The following is a 20,834-nucleotide window of genomic DNA, read 5'->3' as shown; positions in this document are numbered from 1 at the left end:
ATGTAGGAGCAGGAACGATGACAGAGTATGGTTATATTGGCAGGATGATTGTCTCTAAGAATTGATAATGTAAGAGCAGGAACGATGACAGCGTATGGTAATATTAGCTGGATGATTGCCTCTAAGAATTGAACATTTTATCTTTCACAGCAAGACAAATGAAATTTGATGGTGAAGCTGTCATAGTATACTCAAAACTAACTGAAAATTGAATTTACAGAGAATATCATAATGCTTTTGGTTATGTCGGCTACTGCTCAACTTACAAATAATGTAATAACAGAGATTTTTAAGAGGTTCAAAAAATGAAGACTCAATGAATAAAGGTTACATTACAAAAGGAGAAAAGTGTAGACAGATCAATCATAACAGGTTTCAATGTGCACCCTTGCTTCAAAAGCGTTTCAGTATAATGAAACCAATGATCCATTTTTATCTAAATAGATACAAATATTAACTAATGAGCTAATGTAATAAAAGATTTCGTCCATAGTTTGAATTCTCTGAGGTTTACTAAAGAACTTCTATTATAGATCTATAAATGATTTTGAAGTTGCGATAGTTTTTATACTAGATACCTACCCTCTCTCTTTTAAAGGCCATGTGTTGGAAGGAATAACCTTAATATGTTGTAGTATACCTCTTTTTCATAGCATTGTGGACATATCCAATATTTAACATGTTCACAACAGTATGTACCCTATCAGGTACCCGCGATCTTTCTTTCACAACTGAAGAAGTTGCAGCCCATGGGGGTACACACTGGGCTTTTGCAAAGCGCATCATGCGCCTGATGGGATACACGTTGCTATGCATTTCCTCATTGCATTTTTAATCTGAATGTGGTTTGTTAAATTTGATCCTGCACTTAAAGAAATACTTCACACTATCGTGTAGGACACACAATTAATTGCTTAATTTTTAAGGAAAATTAATTTTTTAGGTGCCCCTTGAGGTACACGGAGAAGCATTGAAAAAACATACAGAAAACAATGTTTTTGCAAAATTGCAAAACCTACATACGTTCTCATTATACTTAAACGTTTAACGTAAAAAAACAATTCCGGTTTTTTGCCATTATTAATGAAAAATTCAATGGTAAACAAAAAGTCTGGAAATAAGCCGTCATCATGAACGTTTTAATTTTAGCATACTTTAATTGTTAATATTAAACACTTAGTGATACAACAACACACATTGAACATTTTAATATTTACACAACAAGGGGAACATTTTCAATGGAGACAAACAAATTCTACGATTCAAATGGCTTACTTAAGCACTATAACAAGTTTTATCAAACTAAAACAGTTTAAAATAATGTTAAAATTTATTAGCCTACTTAGAAATGTTGTGAAATGACTCATCAATAATAATTGCAACTTACAAATCTTGTAGCTGCACCACTCCAATGTGTCTTTCGGCAGGAGGGAAGGGGTCAAGGTAACGTTGACGGGTAGCTGCTTGGTGTACTCCGTGTAGACATGGCACACTGACTGGCCATTATGGTCAAAGCACAAGCGAGGCATCTCTACTGGTTCTGTATAGTCTGGCATTGGCGCTACCTAACAGCATTCTCAATATAGTCTAGTTTTATTGGAAAATAACTTAAGTGAAATGTTAGGTTCTAAAGATTGGAATTGATAAGCCTTGGTGACATTCTTTCTTAGATGAATGCAAGAATGTAGCCAGGAAAAAGTGTGGGAGGTCAAGAAGACATTTTTCCATAGTGGACAAAAAGAAAGGCAAAGCAGTCAACCACTCGTTCTCTATTTTGTTCCCTAAAATGTTCTTGACACATTTCAATGTTGAGAACAATCCATCAACAGTACATGTCAGTAATACTGAATTATTTAAGTAATAATAATCGTTTGCTAAAAAAGTAATTGAAAAAATTAAAATGTTTTGGGGGTCCGGATCCCTTGGACTCCTTTGCTGGCTACGCACATGGATGAATGTAATTCTTAGCACAAATCTATAATATTTTGAAGTGTTCTGGCTCATATTTTATTTTGTACTTTATTTAAAACATGATTACTAATAATGGTTTTTCTAAAATAATATTTTAAAGTTTCAAATCACTATTCAAAATTTAATTTGGAATTTCAAGTTGCCACACAGTCTAATTGTAAATCAGTCAGTCTTGACTAGAAATAGCACAGGTTCAAATTGTAGCTGGCAATTTTTAACTCATTGTATGTCATGAAGGGGACTGTGCAGAGTTTAATGTTTTTTTCTCTAGTGACACAAAATAATTTCAGTCATGTTTCAGCGAAATGTTTGTTTTTGGACTTCCCAGTTTGAATGACTGTTTTTGAAAAATGTACCAGGACTTTTTGTACTTGTATTTATGTATATACCAGGTGTCCCTAAAGTCCGTTTTAAATTCTGAACCATCAACCAATATCCATTGGAGAATTGTTATAAGTCTAGAAATTGTAGTTTTTGGGATATATGAGAACTTCTTCTCTCCCAACCCTAATAGGAGGAGGGGGGTAAGTTAAACTACTGAAATGTACTATATACCCCATCAAGTGATATCTTTCTTTAAAGGCTCTTATAGAAGAAGAGCAATGCCACAAATCAGAGGTTTCTCAATCTTAACCCAGTGCCTAATGGTGGCCTACAAAAATTTTAATTAAAAAATATGCTAAAATCAATCCTTTTACACAAACTAAACACCATTAACAAACTATCTGTGTTCATAATTAAATAACACAAAAGACAAACAAAATTAATATAAGTTAAATACAAATTCAATATATTTGATGTGTTTTTTTTATATTGATTTAATTTAATTTAATTAAATTTTTGTTTTATTTTTCATTTTATAGAAATTATTCAACAGTTTAATTCAAATATTTATCTTTACTAATAGTTTCCAGTTATCTTATCTTGATCCATACTGTAAATAATTTCACTTCTAGCAATTATAATATATTTACAGTACTGTTTGATTAAGTTCTGTATACCTAGTATAATTAAGCTTATTGTTTGGTTGTGAATATTTTTGTAATTTTGATTTGCTGTTGGCGTGTTTAAATAAATAAAACTCATGTACATGTTACAAATTTTAAAAGAGTTTATGAATTTCTTCCGGTAATTTTTCTGAAAGCACAACCATGCGTACGAAGGGATCAGAATTAAATAATAAACGTACCAGTCCTGGAACATCAGAAGGGCCTTCTTCTGCACTCAGTTCTCCATAATCATCATCATCTCTTGTTTCCGTAATAGTTTCTGGTGGTGCAGTTGTGGTGTACAGTCCTCCTGGCGTGATGGCACCTTCACCACAAACATGGCGGCAAGCACTCAAAAACAAGGTCCCTCTCTGAAAAAGACACAAATAATGTGTTAAATAAATAGATAAATAATGACAAGATAAATGACATGTTATATTTCATGTATATAAAACTGTAATATTTGTGTTTTCAAATTTTCAATGATGGGCCTATTAACTGGATTTTACGATTATAAAAGTATTGCCGACAAAACACAAATTTAACACCTTCACATTCACTCTATAACATTGGACAACTTTTCAGGGAGTTCTAGAACCTTAAAATGTTATCAAGGGCATAGAAATACATTAGATTTTGCATTATAAGAAATGAATATAATCAATGATACATTTCATCACATAAGGTATTTCTAAAGCTTGAAAACTTCTGTAGTCTGTTTAGTCCTCTTGGTTCCTCGTTCAGTCTTCATGAATAAAACATTACATCTATCACATTTCACCCAATATATTTAGTAAAAACTACTTTAACATTTACTTGTTTCACTGATAGCGAAAGCACTTAGCAAAGCCTAAACTAATGGATTTAAAAATATATAGAATAATAGACAGTCATATGAATTAACTGAAATTTTAAAAATGCCCAGATCAAATATGATCATGCTATAACTCACCTGTATAGGAGTTTTCCTCCCAGTCTTAAGATAAGTCATAAAGTAAGAATTTTAAAATAATACATTTTAACTATAGGTTTTTTTCATTGTTATTACAAAGGAATGTTCTCGTTCCTTTTATAAAGTAATGATGCAGTTATACATTTATAATAAATAGACTTTGTATTATGTAGAACCCAACATGGCTTCCTTGAAATAGTGTCGTCTGATCCTCTGTCAGTATGTACAATAACACTTGATAGAAAGGTCGGAAAGACTTGAAACTTTGTTCATAGATATGGTCAATGGAAAAACCTATTGATTTTGGGGTTAAAAAGTCAATGGAAAGTACATCCATCTGTCTCTCCATCTGGGCGTTAACTCTTAACAAAAAAGTCCAATAAACTTGAAACTTTGTACACATGTTCCTCTTGGCCCTTGATTTTAGAATCAAAACTTCTAGGACAGTCGGTTCTTCTGTACGATAACTTCTTTACAGGAGTCATAGAGACTTGAAATATATTATGTAGGTTCCTCTCTGTACTAGGAAGAATCATATTGATTTTGGGGTCAAAGGGCAGTCCTTGTAACTCTTCCTTTAAATCTTTCCCCAAGGAAGAACTGGGTTTAATTTGGGCCCAATAGCTTGTTCATTGAGTTCTGTTAACTTTTTTAATATTTTCTTACATTAGAAAGTAGAGAGCAACTTCTGAAGAAATGGAAGAGTCCACCATATTCACTTACGTTGTCTTCAGGCCAGTTGTAGCAGGGGATCTCCTGGCACTGGTCCTGCATGACTACAGCGCCCTCCCCGGAGCAGAGGAAGGATACTGGAGGGTTACGCTCGTGCAGACGCGACACTGGAGGCACGTACAGCAGTGCTGTGTAGAGGACGGCGCCCAGAAGGGTGATGATGACGAGCATGGCACGCATGTATCGGCCGTAACGTGCTGTCGAGCCCTGGGCAGGCACCCCCAGCCTGTCAGCCAGGGGCGCCGCTATAAGGGGCCCCAGGAGGGCTACACAGGGGGCTACTACCGACACCACGTACAGTTCATCGACGTGTAGCCCCACTTTGTACCCGGCTTGTGCCAGCCCTGGCACGAGACATCCTAGACCTGCCGGCACAACACATTTGAAAGATTAGTTACTTATTGCTTACAAACGTAAGTATCTGAATCTAAAATCACTATATTACCCTAATACCAAATCCAATATGTATCCTACATATGGTCAACATTACAAAAAAATTACACCAAAACTTCAAAAATGTTAATTGTTACGATAGGCTAACGCTCATTACAAACAACAGCAGTATAGATTTTATGTTAAGCATTTCAATATTTACATTAACAAGATTTCTGACATTTTCCATCGTTATAGGTTAGAAAGAGTGTAACACAACGTTTCGAGGATTGGAATCTATCCTCTTCGTCAGGTTGGGGAGGTATTCCATTGACGAAAGGACTGATGAAGAGGATAGATTCCAATCCTCGAAACGGTGTGTTATACTTTTTATAACCTATAACGATGACAAACGTCCGAAATCCTGTTATTCTTTCAAACCTCAATAATAAACTTTAAAAAATTACATTACGTTTGTTATAATTTTATCTTAAAAATGCTTTTGGGAGTTCCCAGAATTATGCTAAACCAATGTATCTTATGCAGTTCACTTCTGTCATATGTCCGCAAAACTCTAACATTGTCTAGAGAAATATACTTATATAAATACATTTTGTTATAACCATAGTAAGAACAATATTAAATATATATTATAGTTTAATTTCATTATCAGTCCCCAAAACTTAACTTTTCTGTTTTAACTACTGAAACATAAATGCAATGCAATAAATAACCTTAGTAATTGTTTGAACAATACGAAAAAGTAATTCTAGATCCCCAGTGTACTGACACTAAAGCCTTCAGCCATCATTGCAGACTACGGTCGCCCGCACTGAAGAACGAAAATCAACCTTTGAGATAGTACCTATCAATGAATACGTTGTCTTCATTACTATCACACAACAGATCTAAATTCTAGAGAGTCTGATCACTTATGTATTACGAGCAACAAACATTATACACTCACTAAACTATAACCGTCGAGGGCACGTTTTAGACCTCTTATAAATTATAAGGCAATATGTTCTGTTATCGCAATCCGATATGACACCCGTATTCCATTTCAATTTCAAACTACATAAGAAATCATTATTAAAGTTATTTCAATTTAAATTTTTTAGAAAAAAAATTTAAAAGTTTTATGGGTCGATAATTGAATTTCACCACTCTACTGCCGTATTGCATAGAACAAGTATTCTGAGTATTCTTTCTGAGTATTATACTGCAGTAAAACAATGTAGAATGTTTTCAAATCATTTACTGCACTCGAGGGAGTTATTATAAACGTGTAAGTTGCGACAATCCATAATACACCGTTGTACATGATTACGATATGACAGTAGTGGTTAAATCGTAATCGTCGGTGATTGATTGCAACTGGAGATCTGACAACTGACGGAGTAGCCAACGACGTAGCGGGTAAATCGACCGTGCCGCGTAATGCGGGTAACTACGCCGTTTGTCTGTACGTGACAGGCTGACAGGAAGCACAGCACAGTCGATCAGTTGTAGCTTTATGATAACGGTACCGGTATCGGTGATAAGGGCAAAAAACTGCGGGGTCAATGACTGCGGGACAAACACCGGTCGCTGTGCTCGGAGCAGCGCGCCTTGTCCTGCCAGATCAACGGCACAACGTGTGTCAGTCAGGTCACTGAGTCATAGTTTGGCTTAAAAAAAAACACTGTATAATATCAAAAATAAAAAAAATACATCTGGTACGTTATAGAGAACTGGGAATTCATCGTTGTGGTTGACCGCATAGATTAACGTGGTCACCACAAAAAAAACACACACACACAAATAATGATAATATCCTATTTTGATACATCACCCTGACTGTGCCTATTCTCATTCATGTGCCTCCCGGCCTATGTTGTCAGGACATGAATTCAAACCTTTTATTGCCGTGTACAATGTAACAATTATATGGCAAAAGTCACACCGGATAAATATATAATTTTTACAGTCGTTCACAATTCAGACGTACAATATTTCCATTCATGCATACCACTCATTCGCCAATTCTTTCTACCGCCAACGCCAGTGTCAGTCTTCTAAATTATCTCATATACGTTAGTACCGTATTATACTGTGATAATAGAAGACAGAGAGTAAGGCTCAATACGTTTTTGATTTGGTTCATTACTGTTGTTATATGTGTGTAAAATTAATATGTAATATCTTTAATTATGTTAAAGTGAGTATAAATATATTATAGAAAATAATTACACATCTCATATTGAGTAGTCATATTAATAAGTAACCAAATGTTTAATTTAATTTAACAAAATGAGATCATTACTAGAAGATACAAAAGAGCTTCAAAAATATTTAACGTAGTAGGTGCTACAAAATCCAACAATATACACGTTCAATGTCATTGTTAGTATTAGGAAAATACTATCAGTATTAATGTAACTAGTAGAGTAATTGACAATTTAATAAAGTAAATTCGGTAGTCTCAATATGTTAATACTATTACAAAGTGGTGAGAGTCTCAATATGTTAATACGTAGTGGTGAGAGTCTCAATATGTTAATACTATCACAAAGTGGTGAGAGTCTCAATATGTTAATACTATTACAAAGTGGTGAGAGTCTCAATATGTTAATACTATCACAAAGTGGTGAGAGTCTCAATATGTTAATACTATTACAAAGTGGTGAGAGTCTCAATATGTTAATACTATCACAAAGTGGTGAGAGTCTCAATATGTTAATACTATTACAAAGTGGTGAGAGTCTCAATATGTTAATACTATTACAAAGTGGTGAGAGTCTCAATATGTTAATACTATCACAAAGTGGTGAGAGTCTCAATATGTTAATACTATCACAAAGTGGTGAGAGTCTCAATATGTTAATACTATTACAAAGTGGTGAGAGTTCTCAATATGTTAATACTATTACAAAGTGGTGAGAGTCTCAATATGTTAATACTATTACAAAGTGGTGAGAGTTCTCAATATGTTAATACTATCACAAAGTGGTGAGAGTCTCAATATGTTAATACTATTACAAAGTGGTGAGAGTCTCAATATGTTAATACTATCACAAAGTGGTGAGAGTCTCAATATGTTAATACTATTACAAAGTGGTGAGAGTCTCAATATGTTAATACTATCACAAAGTGGTGAGAGTCTCAATATGTTAATACTATTACAAAGTGGTGAGAGTCTCAATATGTTAATACTATTACAAAGTGGTGAGAGTCTCAATATGTTAATACTATTACAAAGTGGTGAGAGTCTCAATATGTTAATACTATCACAAAGTGGTGAGAGTCTCAATATGTTAATACTATTACAAAGTGGTGAGATTCTCAATATGTTAATACTATCACAAAGTGGTGAGAGTCTCAATATGTTAATACTATTACAAAGTGGTGAGAGTCTCAATATGTTAATACTATTACAAAGTGGTGAGAGTCTCAATATGTTAATACTATTACAAAGTGGTGAGAGTCTCAATATGTTAATACTATTACAAAGTGGTGAGAGTCTCAATACGTTAATACTATTACAAAGTGGTGAGGTCTAGTCATACATGCGAGTTTAGTACCAGAGACGAATCGGTTTTAGGTTTTAATGTTTTTAGTTTTCAAACAAAAGTTGTCTCAGCCTTTTAAGATAAGTAGGCCTAAATTTTTGAAGGTAGATAAAAATATAAATTTTATTTTAATTTTACAAGGAATAGTAGGCATTTATCTTATAAGCAGATTCAAACAAAAATGGTTAAAGGTAAGGACACAAGTTTTTACAGTATGTACGTGAAAGATAACTGGAGGGACTAAAATGTTTTTATTTATAAAAAAAATTGCTTGAAAAGACACTTTTTACTTAAAGAAACTGCCATTTTATTAAATTATAATGAGTTAAAAACACAGTTTCATTGCATCATAAATCATTCAAAACATGCCAATCTTTGAAGTTGTGTCATCTATGTAGTGTTAAAATTAAAATTTTTATCTTTCCTGCTTTACTTTGGCATGGTTACAAAACTGCAAACATTTCTTACTTTTATTGCATGATTTTTAGGAGTGATTAAAAAATTGTTTCTACGTTTTCTGTCTTCAGGTAAATTGCTGTATGACTACCGGTACGGTACGGCAAAAATCCCAATTAAAAATCGATTCAACCAATTAAAGGTAGTTTAAAACAATTGAATAGTATAATATTGTATATGGTACTTTTTGTATATACAATATATTTTCGAAATAACAACAAAATTTAATCCGACTGTTTTAACCACAACACTAACAGAAGGAATAAAAATGGATAATATTGTATTTATTTTTAATTTATTAGTAAAACACAATACTTTTCTTAAATAAAAGTGCTTTTACGAGTAATTCCTATTTTGAAATTTTACATTTACGCTTACCACTAGATTAGCAAAGAATATCTCTAGGTTAATATAAACAATTATTCATGCTGAAATAGTGTTACCTCCAAAGAAGAAAAAGAGCAGACATTTGAGCGACACGAGGTTGAAGTTGACAGGACTCATGGTGTGAGTGGACAGCACCGGACCAACAGTAGAGAAGTAGTGAGAGCGAGGCTACATGGTCACAACGCTGGGCCTCACGTCATCTACAAACCAGACATACGGTCATCATCCGCTATAGGAAACTGGCAGACTAACTGATAACATGGAAATGACTAGCATTGCCAACTAATAGCGAGTGACTCATAGCACTTACATTCATTGTAGATATTAATTAAAATATAAACATAACCAAATCGACTTAATTAGTCACTGATGATGTTTTTATGTTGTTTACAATCTCTCTGTTTTTATAAATTACGACAGATTACTTCACTGTTCAAAGTTTGGAAAGGAAACTGCTGTCGTATTATTTAAACAAGTAGTCTATAAATTATATTTATGTATTAAACTTTCTCTTATTACTAAATTATTACAGGTAGAGAGGTAAGCTATTATATACGTACACATGTAGAAAGTACACACTTTATGGATCGACATCGCAAATTTTAAAGTTGAAAAAACTAAGTATTGTAGGTTATGCAACAAGGAAAATCGAGTATGTACAGAATGCAGAATCATTTAACATTAACACGCTCTCCTTAATTTAATTCCTCCTCTTTCAGAAAAGAACTGAACAAAGTCAGAGACAAATAATAAAGATAGGAGACTAACATATATGTCATATGATCGAATTTCAGGGATTTAATATAAAAAGAAATGTGTTTGAGCACTTCCGTTAAACAGTTTGAAAGACAAAAAGCCACTGATTCTGAAACGAGCCTCAAAAAAACAATAAGAAAATATCCACCCATTGTCTTTATATATCGGATCAGATAGGACATTACCACAAGTACACAAGTAAGTAACACACAAGTAAACTATAAGTAAGCAGTTATTGGTGAAGCTCTAATTGTTACGCTTAATTGTATATCGTGGAATGCTGCATTTATTGATATGAATAAATTATTTATTTCTCTAATAATTAATAACAGACTTAATTCTATGTTAATATAGTTTTAAACAATCTAAGAGGAAACCAGGGACCAAAGGCGAAGCCTGTTTAGAGATTACGTTACATAATACATTGCATAAATAAAAAAGAATTATTTTTCAGTGGTAGAAACAATTAAAATATCGCTTTGCACTAATTTAAACTCAGCATGCTGATGGAGATAGGCTACCTTACTAGGCAGATACCAACTAAAATTGTGTCCATTTCCCGTACAATCGAAGCATGCAGAGTCAAAGACATAGTACTTTGTTCTACATGATTTTTGTTTGAAGTTTGGTTTTGACGATGGAAGAGTTGTGAAGGTAACAGGATTTTTTCGGACATTTTCCATCGTTCAGTGATACAAAAATCAGTAGCATTACGTTTCGAGATCTGCAATCTGATCTCTTCTTCAGGTAAATAGCTAACCTTTGTTTATTTTCGGTAAAATATGATTTGTTTATTTTAACCTAGTTTGTAATTATGTGTTAGGTTAGTTATTTACCTGAAGAAGAGATCAGATTGCAGATATCGAAACGCAGTGTTACTGATTTTTGTATCACTGAACGATGGCACATGTCCGGAAAAATCTTGTTTCCTTAAAATGATTTTTAACTAAATTATGAGCTGTTATAGTTCAATTTTGTAGCCCTGTTAACTGACAATTTGAAATTTATTATTGTTATTGTATATAGATTTTAGTAAAGACCGAACATAGTACGAGTGTGAAAAGAGCGATAAAACAACCAACCAGCAATGATGAGTCGCTTCTCTATGATGACACATTAACATTTTATAACAGAATGTTGTCAAGGACATCTGAATTATTCTAGTTTCTGTTATATTCCTACACCTGGAGGAGACTGGATCGATCTCCGCTGGACAAATGTTAGCTTAAGTCTAGTTTACACAAGGCTGAATATAACTAGGTCAATCTGATGAAATTGTTTTAGGAATTAATGACTCCTGCTATGCTTTGTCTTTTTACTTATTATCGCTCACTACAAAGAAGACGAAACATCACCAATCGCTAAGACACTCCGCTTACCGCTTTGTTCAATGTATTGTGTGATATGGTGATTTACTTTGTCCAAAAAATTGGGACAACGAAAAGTGTTTGTTAACTCTGTGAGAATAACCTTCTTAAAGTTGTGTAAACACGCTGTATAACAGATTTAACAATGTAAAATATTAATTATTTGTTAAACTAGAGGAAGAATATAGCTATTTGTCATATAAATATAAAAATTTAATTTATCCCTGACCTTTTACACTTTATAACAATTTCACATCTCATACAAAATCTAAACCGTTAAGGTCCAGAATCAGGCGTTTTCTGAGCTATTATTAGAGCCTATTATTCTGCAAAGGATTTCTTGTTTGTAATCAATATAACCTTTTTCAATTAAAAATTTGAGTTACTTTTCATTTCTATAGTATAAACGACTCCATATCGAGATTTCTACTGTGCATAAAAGACAATATAAAAAGGATTTTAAGAAGGTAAGTGTTATATAATTTATACTATTATCTATATTTGAAACAGTATCTCAGAGTTTATATAGACAATCAAGATTTATTATTTTTATACTTATATTATGGAACGGTCACTAATTACGGACCTATTAAAAATATGTACGATACTAGTACAAATAATGGAGGTTTGCTAATGATAAAATATGTTTAACGTTATTATTAAAATTTCCAATTTTGTATAAAGGAAATGAGTGGGGGCTCCGAATTTAAAATTTCCCCTAGGGCTCTCTCAGGTCCTATACATAGTTTTCGATTCGAGCGCTTTTTCTAAATTAACCATTCTATATTCGTCTTTTCTGTATGGCACCTGAGAATAGTTAACTTTTCTGCAGGAGGAGATATTACTTATTGTAGTTAACGATAACAATGAAACTAAACTCCCTATTTCTGGACAGGACAGCTACAAATCAACAGCTGTCTCAAGAGTGTTCACGCAATGTACGAAATAAACACCCCTCAATGAAAAACAGCTGGACAAAAAGAAAAGCTTGCCGTTTCATGTTGAATTGTTTGGCAGCACTGAAGCAGATGTGAGAGAGCCAGTCCGAGCCACAACACCTGTGTTACTGTGTAGTGTGTTGGTGCCAGTGTTGAGCCAGCAGGCGCGTGCCCTGCCCTGACTCTGGGAGAACAAAAGCTCTTCTGTTCATTGGTTCCGCGAGCGTTTCTGGGAACTGTTTCGCAAGAATTCACGTCACATACACGCAAGTTTCAACTGCAATGGAGTTTATAACGCAGACGTTGGTGCATTCTATACTTTTGGAAACTACCGGTACTCAAAGAATTAATAAACTGTAAATGCCTACATCGTAATTCATGTTTTATATACAGTATTTTTTGAAGTCTGAATACGCCCTTAAGTGTTTTAAACCGTTGCAGATAAAATCCATAAAATTGGCACAGTGTTGCACGTCTATCTTAACTGGGATAACAGGATTTTAGACATTTGCCATCGTTATGGGTTATAAAAGGTATAACACAACGTTTCGAGGATTAGAATCTATCCTCTTCATCAGGTGGGGGAGGTATTAATGCGTATAAAAAGAAAGAACAGAAAGAAGTGAAGAAGGGAAAGAAAGGGGTTCAAACATACCCAAACAACGCCTGGACTGGACTCCAAGCAACTTTTGGAGCTTTTTGTAACTCTGTGAAAAGTTCATTGATTTTATTTGCAACGGTTTGAACAAAGACTTTTTAAAAACACTGCATTTCCACCCACCCTTCCAACTACCGTATTAACTTTATTATGACAATAAATGGAGTGATGTACTTTGGGGAATGTTTATAGAACCAACTAAGCAGTTTTTGATGTATGAAAAGGTTTAATTCCACCCTTTAAAATGGAGTATTTTTGGGGTACGTAAAAATTGGTAAATATGAACCTCTAGCAAGTGGCACCCCATTTTAAATGCATTATAAAAAGAAGAAGAATAGCACAAACTAGAGTTCTCTAATGTTACTCTATCAAATTTGGTGGCCAATTAAAGTATGAATGTTGGAAATTCTAAGTTGTTACAATGCTGGCTTGTCTTAGTTTTACTGCATCTGGTTCCGTAATTATAAATATCTTGATCTCTAATAAGGAAACACACACATGCACACTCCCGCCTCCAGGCACTGCCCGCCACTCCATACGCGGTAACAATGACGTCATATGTGTAAACTCAGGCGGCCATTTGACTAGTCACTGGTCAACATTGTACTTCCGCGCTTACTGACTAGTCGTTAACCTTACTTGAAACGGAAGTAGCCACCCACATAAACAACCGTGTTTACCCATACGTGAAACATTGGATTTTTAGAATGGCCATTCTATGGATTGAAAGTATATTTTCACTAGAACATCGGGTATGTCTTATTGAGGGCGAGTACTATTACGAGCTATTGAGCACATTAGCCAAAGGTATGGGCCTATTTTTATTTCGAAAATCCCTCCGGGCCTCGCCCCACTGGTTTTTAAAACAGCGAAAAATTCGCTCTTGGTCTCTAAACTTGTGAGATATATTAATTAAAGGAGCATGTCTAATGCAATCAATTGTTATGTGAAAACATTGTGTATTGATATCAATTTTTTTTTACTTTACTCCGAAGTCTCTCTTTGAAACAGTCTGTAAGAACTGTGCTAGATGAAAGTTCGCTGGGTTGTGCGTTACGAACTAAGGTTCCAATTCCAACTCAAAATGTTCTAAAATATCAACAATATTAGAAGATACAAACACGTAAACAGTGCCATTGTTAATGTACTTCAACTTTACTTTTTTATTAAATATTAAGGATTAGGTCTAAAAGACAATTATAGCCTACTATCTAACTGTTACTATTAATTTAAAGACTGATATAAAACCCATCTTGGTTCAATTTTGACAGAAGTAGGCTTCTCTGATCTGTGATATATATTTTCTTGGTCATGACAACAAGGCAAACTCAACATTAGCGTCCAAAATATAACTCACTCGAACCAGCGATGGCCATACACGTGCAACGCCTACTAAATTAGGGACAAAGCAGCGGGTACTGTTAGTAGTGCAGATATAAGAGACAATACAATCTAACTTTTACTTTACATTTAAAGACCTTTATGAAACTTAAATTAACTGTATATATATATATATATTCTTAGTAGCAAACAAGAACGTATCCAAGGGGTCCGGAACCCACCCCCCAATTTTTTTATGTACTGGTGAAAGATCGTTCCCAACAAAGAAATGGGCCAAGAAAGTTTTAAGGAACAAAATGGAGCCTTACTCTGTCCACTACGGGAAAACATCAGTTGTCTGGACCCCCCCCCCCCCCCAGCTACGTTCTTGATCGGCAAAGAGACAAAATACAGCTATGGAACAAAAAATACTAAGCTCGCAATAAATTACAACGACCATAAATATACACTCTTTAACAAATTTTCTTCATCGTGGTAAGAAGGGAAACTGGTAAGAAGAAGTGAAACTCAAAACCTACACAATTGGCGCGAGTAACTGGAAATATAATTCACTCTTACGAACCAATGTTGACCAGAAGTGATTATAGGGAGCAAAACTACCCACAACGTGGTGGTTGCTAATTGATATTTATACGAAACCGTGCAGATCGAGGACTTGTGTTTGATTCTAAATTATAAGTAACTAACCCACAACGGTGGTTGCTATGATGATATTTATACTGCAGGGTGACCGTGCATTCGAGTTGTGTTTGATGTAAACACAAATGTTGACTGGTGTGTAGTAGGAAGGAAGTAGTCCCACAACGGTGGTTGCTATGATGATATTTATACTGCAGGGTGACCGTGCAGTTCGAGGCCGCATTGTGTTTGATGTAAACACAAATGTTGACTGTAGTGTGTAGTAGGAAGGAAGTAGCCCCACAACGTGGTGGTTGCTATGATGATATTTTATACTGCAGGGTGACCGTGCAGTTCGAGGCCGCATTGTGTTTGATGTAAACACAAATGTTGACTGAAGTGTGTAGTAGGAAGGAAGTAGCCCCACAACGTGGTGGTTGCTATGATGATATTTATACTGCAGGGTGACCGTGCAGTTCGAGGCCGCATTGTGTTTGATGTAAACACAAATGTTGACTGAAGTGTGTAGTAGGAAGGAAGTAGCCCCACAACGTGGTGGTTGCTATGAAGATATTTATACTGCAGGGTGACCGTGCAGTTCGAGGCCGCATTGTGTTTGATGTAAACACAAATGCTGACTGAAGTGTGTAGTAGGAAGGAAGTAGTCCCACAACGTGGTGGTTGCTATGATGATATTTATACTGCAGGGTGACCGTGCAGTTCGAGGCCGCATTGTGTTTGATGTAAACACAAATGTTGACTGAAGTGTGTAGTAGGAAGGAAGTAGTCCCACAACGTGGTGGTTGCTATGAAGATATTTATACTGCAGGGTGACCGTGCAGTTCGAGGCCGCATTGTGTTTGATGTAAACACAAATACTGACTGAAGTGTGTAGTAGGAAGGAAGTAGTCCCACAACGTGGTGGTTGCTATGAAGATATTTATACTGCAGGGTGACCGTGCAGTTCACGGCCGCATTGTGTTTGATGTAAACACAAATACTGACTGAAGTGTGTAGTAGGAAGGAAGTAGTCCCACAACGTGGTGGTTGCTATGAAGATATTTATACTGCAGGGTGACCGTGCAGTTCGAGGCCGCATTGTGTTTGATGTAAACACAAATGTTGACTGAAGTGTGTAGTAGGAAGGAAGTAGTCCCACAACGTGGTGGTTGCTATGATGATATTTATACTGCAGGGTGACCGTGCAGTTCACGGCCGCATTGTGTTTGATGTAAACACAAATGTTGACTGAAGTGTGTAGTAGGAAGGAAGTAGTCCCACAACGTGGTGGTTGCTATGAAGATATTTATACTGCAGGGTGACCGTGCAGTTCGAGGCCGCATTGTGTTTGATGTAAACACAAATGCTGACTGAAGTGTGTAGTAGGAAGGAAGTAGTCCCACAACGTGGTGGTTGCTATGAAGATATTTATACTGCAGGGTGACCGTGCAGTTCGAGGCCGCATTGTGTTTGATGTAAACACAAATGCTGACTGAAGTGTGTAGTAGGAAGGAAGTAGTCCCACAACGTGGTGGTTGCTATGAAGATATTTATACTGCAGGGTGACCGTGCAGTTCGAGGCCGCATTGTGTTTGATGTAAACACAAATGCTGACTGAAGTGTGTAGTAGGAAGGAAGAAGTCCCACAACGTGGTGGTTGCTATGAAGATATTTATACTGCAGGGTGACCGTGCAGTTCGAGGCCGCATTGTGTTTGATGTAAACACAAATGTTGCTTAAATGTAGAGAAGGAAGGAAGAAATCCCACAACGTGGTGGTTGCTATGAAGATATTTATACTGCAGGGTGACCGTGCAGTTCGAGGCCGCATTGTGTTTGATGTAAACACAAATGTTGCTTAAATGTAGAGAAGGAAGGAAGAAATCCCACAACGTGGTGGTTGCTATGAAGATATTTATACTGCAGGGTGACCGTGCAGTTCGAGGCCGCATTGTGTTTGATGTAAACACAAATGTTGCTTAAATGTAGAGAAGGAAGGAAGAAATCCCACAACGTGGTGGTTGCTATGAAGATATTTATACTGCAGGGTGACCGTGCAGTTCGAGGCCGCATTGTGTTTGATGTAAACACAAATGCTGACTGAAGTGTGTAGTAGGAAGGAAGTAGTCCCCACAACGTGGTGGTTGCTATGAAGATATTTATACTGCAGGGTGACCGTGCAGTTCGAGGCCGCATTGTGTTTGATGTAAACACAAATGCTGACTGAAGTGTGTAGTAGGAAGGAAGTAGTCCCACAACGTGGTGGTTGCTATGAAGATATTTATACTGCAGGGTGACCGTGCAGTTCGAGGCCGCATTGTGTTTGATGTAAACACAAATGCTGACTGAAGTGTGTAGTAGGAAGGAAGTAGTCCCACAACGTGGTGGTTGCTATGAAGATATTTATACTGCAGGGTGACCGTGCAGTTCGAGGCCGCATTGTGTTTGATGTAAACACAAATGTTGCTTAAATGTAGAGTAGGAAGGAAGTAGTCCCACAACGTGGTGGTTGCTATGAAGATATTTATACTGCAGGGTGACCGTGCAGTTCGAGGCCGCATTGTGTTTGATGTAAACACAAATGCTGACTGAAGTGTGTAGTAGGAAGGAAGTAGTCCCACAACGTGGTGGTTGCTATGAAGATATTTATACTGCAGGGTGACCGTGCAGTTCGAGGCCGCATTGTGTTTGATGTAAACACAAATGCTGACTGAAGTGTTTAGTAGGAAGGAAGTAGTCCCACAACGTGGTGGTTGCTATGAAGATATTTATACTGCAGGGTGACCGTGCAGTTCGAGGCCGCATTGTGTTTGATGTAAACACAAATGCTGACTGAAGTGTGTAGTAGGAAGGAAGTAGTCCCACAACGTGGTGGTTGCTATGAAGATATTTATACTGCAGGGTGACCGTGCAGTTCGAGGCCGCATTGTGTTTGATGTAAACACAAATGTTGACTGAAGTGTGTAGTAGGAAGGAAGTAGTCCCACAACGTGGTGGTTGCTATGAAGATATTTATACTGCAGGGTGACCGTGCAGTTCGAGGCCGCATTGTGTTTGATGTAAACACAAATGCTGACTGAAGTGTGTAGTAGGAAGGAAGTAGTCCCACAACGTGGTGGTTGCTATGAAGATATTTATACTGCAGGGTGACCGTGCAGTTCGAGGCCGCATTGTGTTTGATGTAAACACAAATGCTGACTGAAGTGTGTAGTAGGAAGGAAGTAGTCCCACAACGTGGTGGTTGCTATGAAGATATTTATACTGCAGGGTGACCGTGCAGTTCGAGGCCGCATTGTGTTTGATGTAAACACAAATGCTGACTGAAGTGTGTAGTAGGAAGGAAGTAGTCCCACAACGTGGTGGTTGCTATGAAGATATTTATACTGCAGGGTGACCGTGCAGTTCGAGGCCGCATTGTGTTTGATGTAAACACAAATGTTGACTGAAGTGTGTAGTAGGAAGGAAGTAGTCCCACAACGTGGTGGTTGCTATGAAGATATTTATACTGCAGGGTGACCGTGCAGTTCGAGGCCGCATTGTGTTTGATGGCGGAGATGTGTTATTCATGGCCTCTATTCTCCACAAACAATGAGCGCTCTCTACACCAAAAAGTCAACTTTATAGCGTCTCTTTTGTGGTCCCCAAATAACCTCTTTTGGCTTAAAAATTAATTTTCATGCTGGTTTCATAACTTTTGTGAGCGTAGTTCTATGCAATTCTGTTTAAACTCGTTAACACTTACCGTATCACGTAAAATACTAAAATAGGTTTTTTTTATCTTTCGTTTGTGTGTTTTATTCAGTAATCATTTTTTTTCTGGAACAAATAAAGAGAAAAAATGGACAGCAGCTGTGGCCGAATCGAGACTCCTGAGAAGCGATCTTAGTTTCCTTTACATATGAGAGATATAATGTAAATTTCAGTGTTTTGTACCATCAAGTTCCTTCCATGTATGGCTGAGTAATTTATTGTCAAGTCTAGTTATATCTTTCAAGCTGACTTGTTGTATCTTTCAAGGTTAGGAGCTTTTTATTATCTGACAGTGGGGGGCTATTTGGCTGATCCATTCGACGATGATGGTGACATTTGTAGCTAGGTCTACATTGACCTACTGGCCTACGATTTACCCCTATCCTACTATTCTATCCTATCTACCCGAGCGTTTAAGATTTGGATTGAACTTTCTATCTATACGCAGTAAAATATCCCACAAGGAAAGTAAGGGAATACTTTTCTGAGTCTGATAACCCATCAAATACAGTATGTACATGCATAGATTAGTGTATATCTTAGGGTCGGACTTTGCTTAGGTCAAATCAAGCGTAAGGCTCTTCCTGAAGACTGTTCCGAAATCACATGATGTACTGTACAAAGTTGTAATCGTTCAGTAATTTCTCATTATACAAAAAAAATCCAAATTCTTATCTCTAAATCTTTAAATTCTGGAAAAACACGTACATTATTAGGTTGGATGGAGAAATCGGATAAGAAATCATATTTGATTGAGAAATCACTATGTATCGAAATTTGTGGTCAATCAACCATACCGTAACCACAAACAGCTGATTCAGGACATACCTAAACTGAATAGTTGCTGTGAATATTGTACTTTTCATACCTCATTTCCAGATTAAATGCAGTCGAAACCGTGGTGAAAAGTTAAAAAAAAACCGCTAATGAATTTCAAAACCAGTTCCTACAGCGATTGCTGACCCGTTACGATTGCAAAGGCAAAACGACGAGTCGGAATCGAGAAATGTGGAATGGTCGACTGCAAATGTGAAGGTATTTGCATACGCTACACCATCGACTCTGGTCGGTGACGTCATATAGGCTAGGGCAGGGTATGATGTCATCAGGCCATGTATCAACCTCCTGCCGCCCACCGGTCCCGGCTAGGGACTTGGCCTTGGCTCGGTTACCGATATGTCAGCGTTCGCACTACGGGCCTTGTCATTTCATCAATGAGAGACCCATGGAATATCCGCGCACAAGAATAGTTTCAATAAAAATTAGTTTAATCAAACACCTATTCGCTTTATACGTACTTCATGTACACCGTTTTGTTCAGAATAAAATGTTCTACAAGTTTTATTCAAAATTGTGACCTATTTCTTGGTGAAATAAGAAAGTTATTATTGCCCAAAGATGAAAAATATGTATTTCATTCGATCTTATTGCATTTGACACTATTTTTCTCAAAAACTACTTAACTTATAGTCATGGGACCTGTTTTATTCAATTTATCAGATCAAAAACCACAAGAAACGATGGAATTCGCTCCTTAATTTACATTACCAGAATTTCAGGAAGACATCGTTTGATATGGTGAGATGAAATCCGTGCGAAATCCTTCACTAGCCGTAACTCGCTACCGAAGCATTTCCGGACCCATGTTTATAAAAACTTTTTTGATTATAATTTACATTCAAAATGAGCTCCCACAGTTTCTGTAAATCTTCGTGAATCAACCTGTATAATCCTAAATTCTACCACAATTTCTTAGAAAACTGGCCAGTTTCTGAAACTCATTTTTGAGTTTAAGTTATAAAACACTAATTTTTACACACAGTGTTGGCTGTGACTCAAAATACACGAGAAGTCCGAGTTATTAAGGCACACCTAGGCTATAACTTTTACGAGTTTTTCGTCCGGTTTACACAACTCGAACGGCGACTTTTAAGAACACGCGAGACGCACTAAACGCGTTAGTAATAACGGTAATATAGTCGTCTGGGGCCGAATAA

The 20,834-nt window shown here is 36.3% G+C and overlaps 1 protein-coding gene across 1 annotated transcript in view; it reads right to left on the bottom strand.

Moving 5' to 3' along the window:
* The window catches only part of LOC124361880, a 153,221-nt gene that overhangs the window by 17,202 nt on the left and 115,185 nt on the right, over window positions 1-20,834 (bottom strand). The window contains exons 3-6 of the mRNA XM_046815927.1: window positions 9,467-9,610; window positions 4,636-5,009; window positions 3,161-3,331; window positions 1,388-1,565 (exon numbers count right to left, since the gene is read on the bottom strand). Coding sequence (XP_046671883.1) covers window positions 1,388-1,565; window positions 3,161-3,331; window positions 4,636-5,009; window positions 9,467-9,527 — 784 coding nt within the window. The 5' untranslated portion in view covers window positions 9,528-9,610. The remainder of the gene's footprint in view (window positions 1-1,387; window positions 1,566-3,160; window positions 3,332-4,635; window positions 5,010-9,466; window positions 9,611-20,834) is intronic.

This window comes from Homalodisca vitripennis, chromosome 5, assembly GCF_021130785.1.
Source record: "Homalodisca vitripennis isolate AUS2020 chromosome 5, UT_GWSS_2.1, whole genome shotgun sequence".
Taxonomy (NCBI): domain Eukaryota; kingdom Metazoa; phylum Arthropoda; class Insecta; order Hemiptera; family Cicadellidae; genus Homalodisca; species Homalodisca vitripennis.
This window is presented reverse-complemented; position numbering and strand designations above follow the sequence as displayed.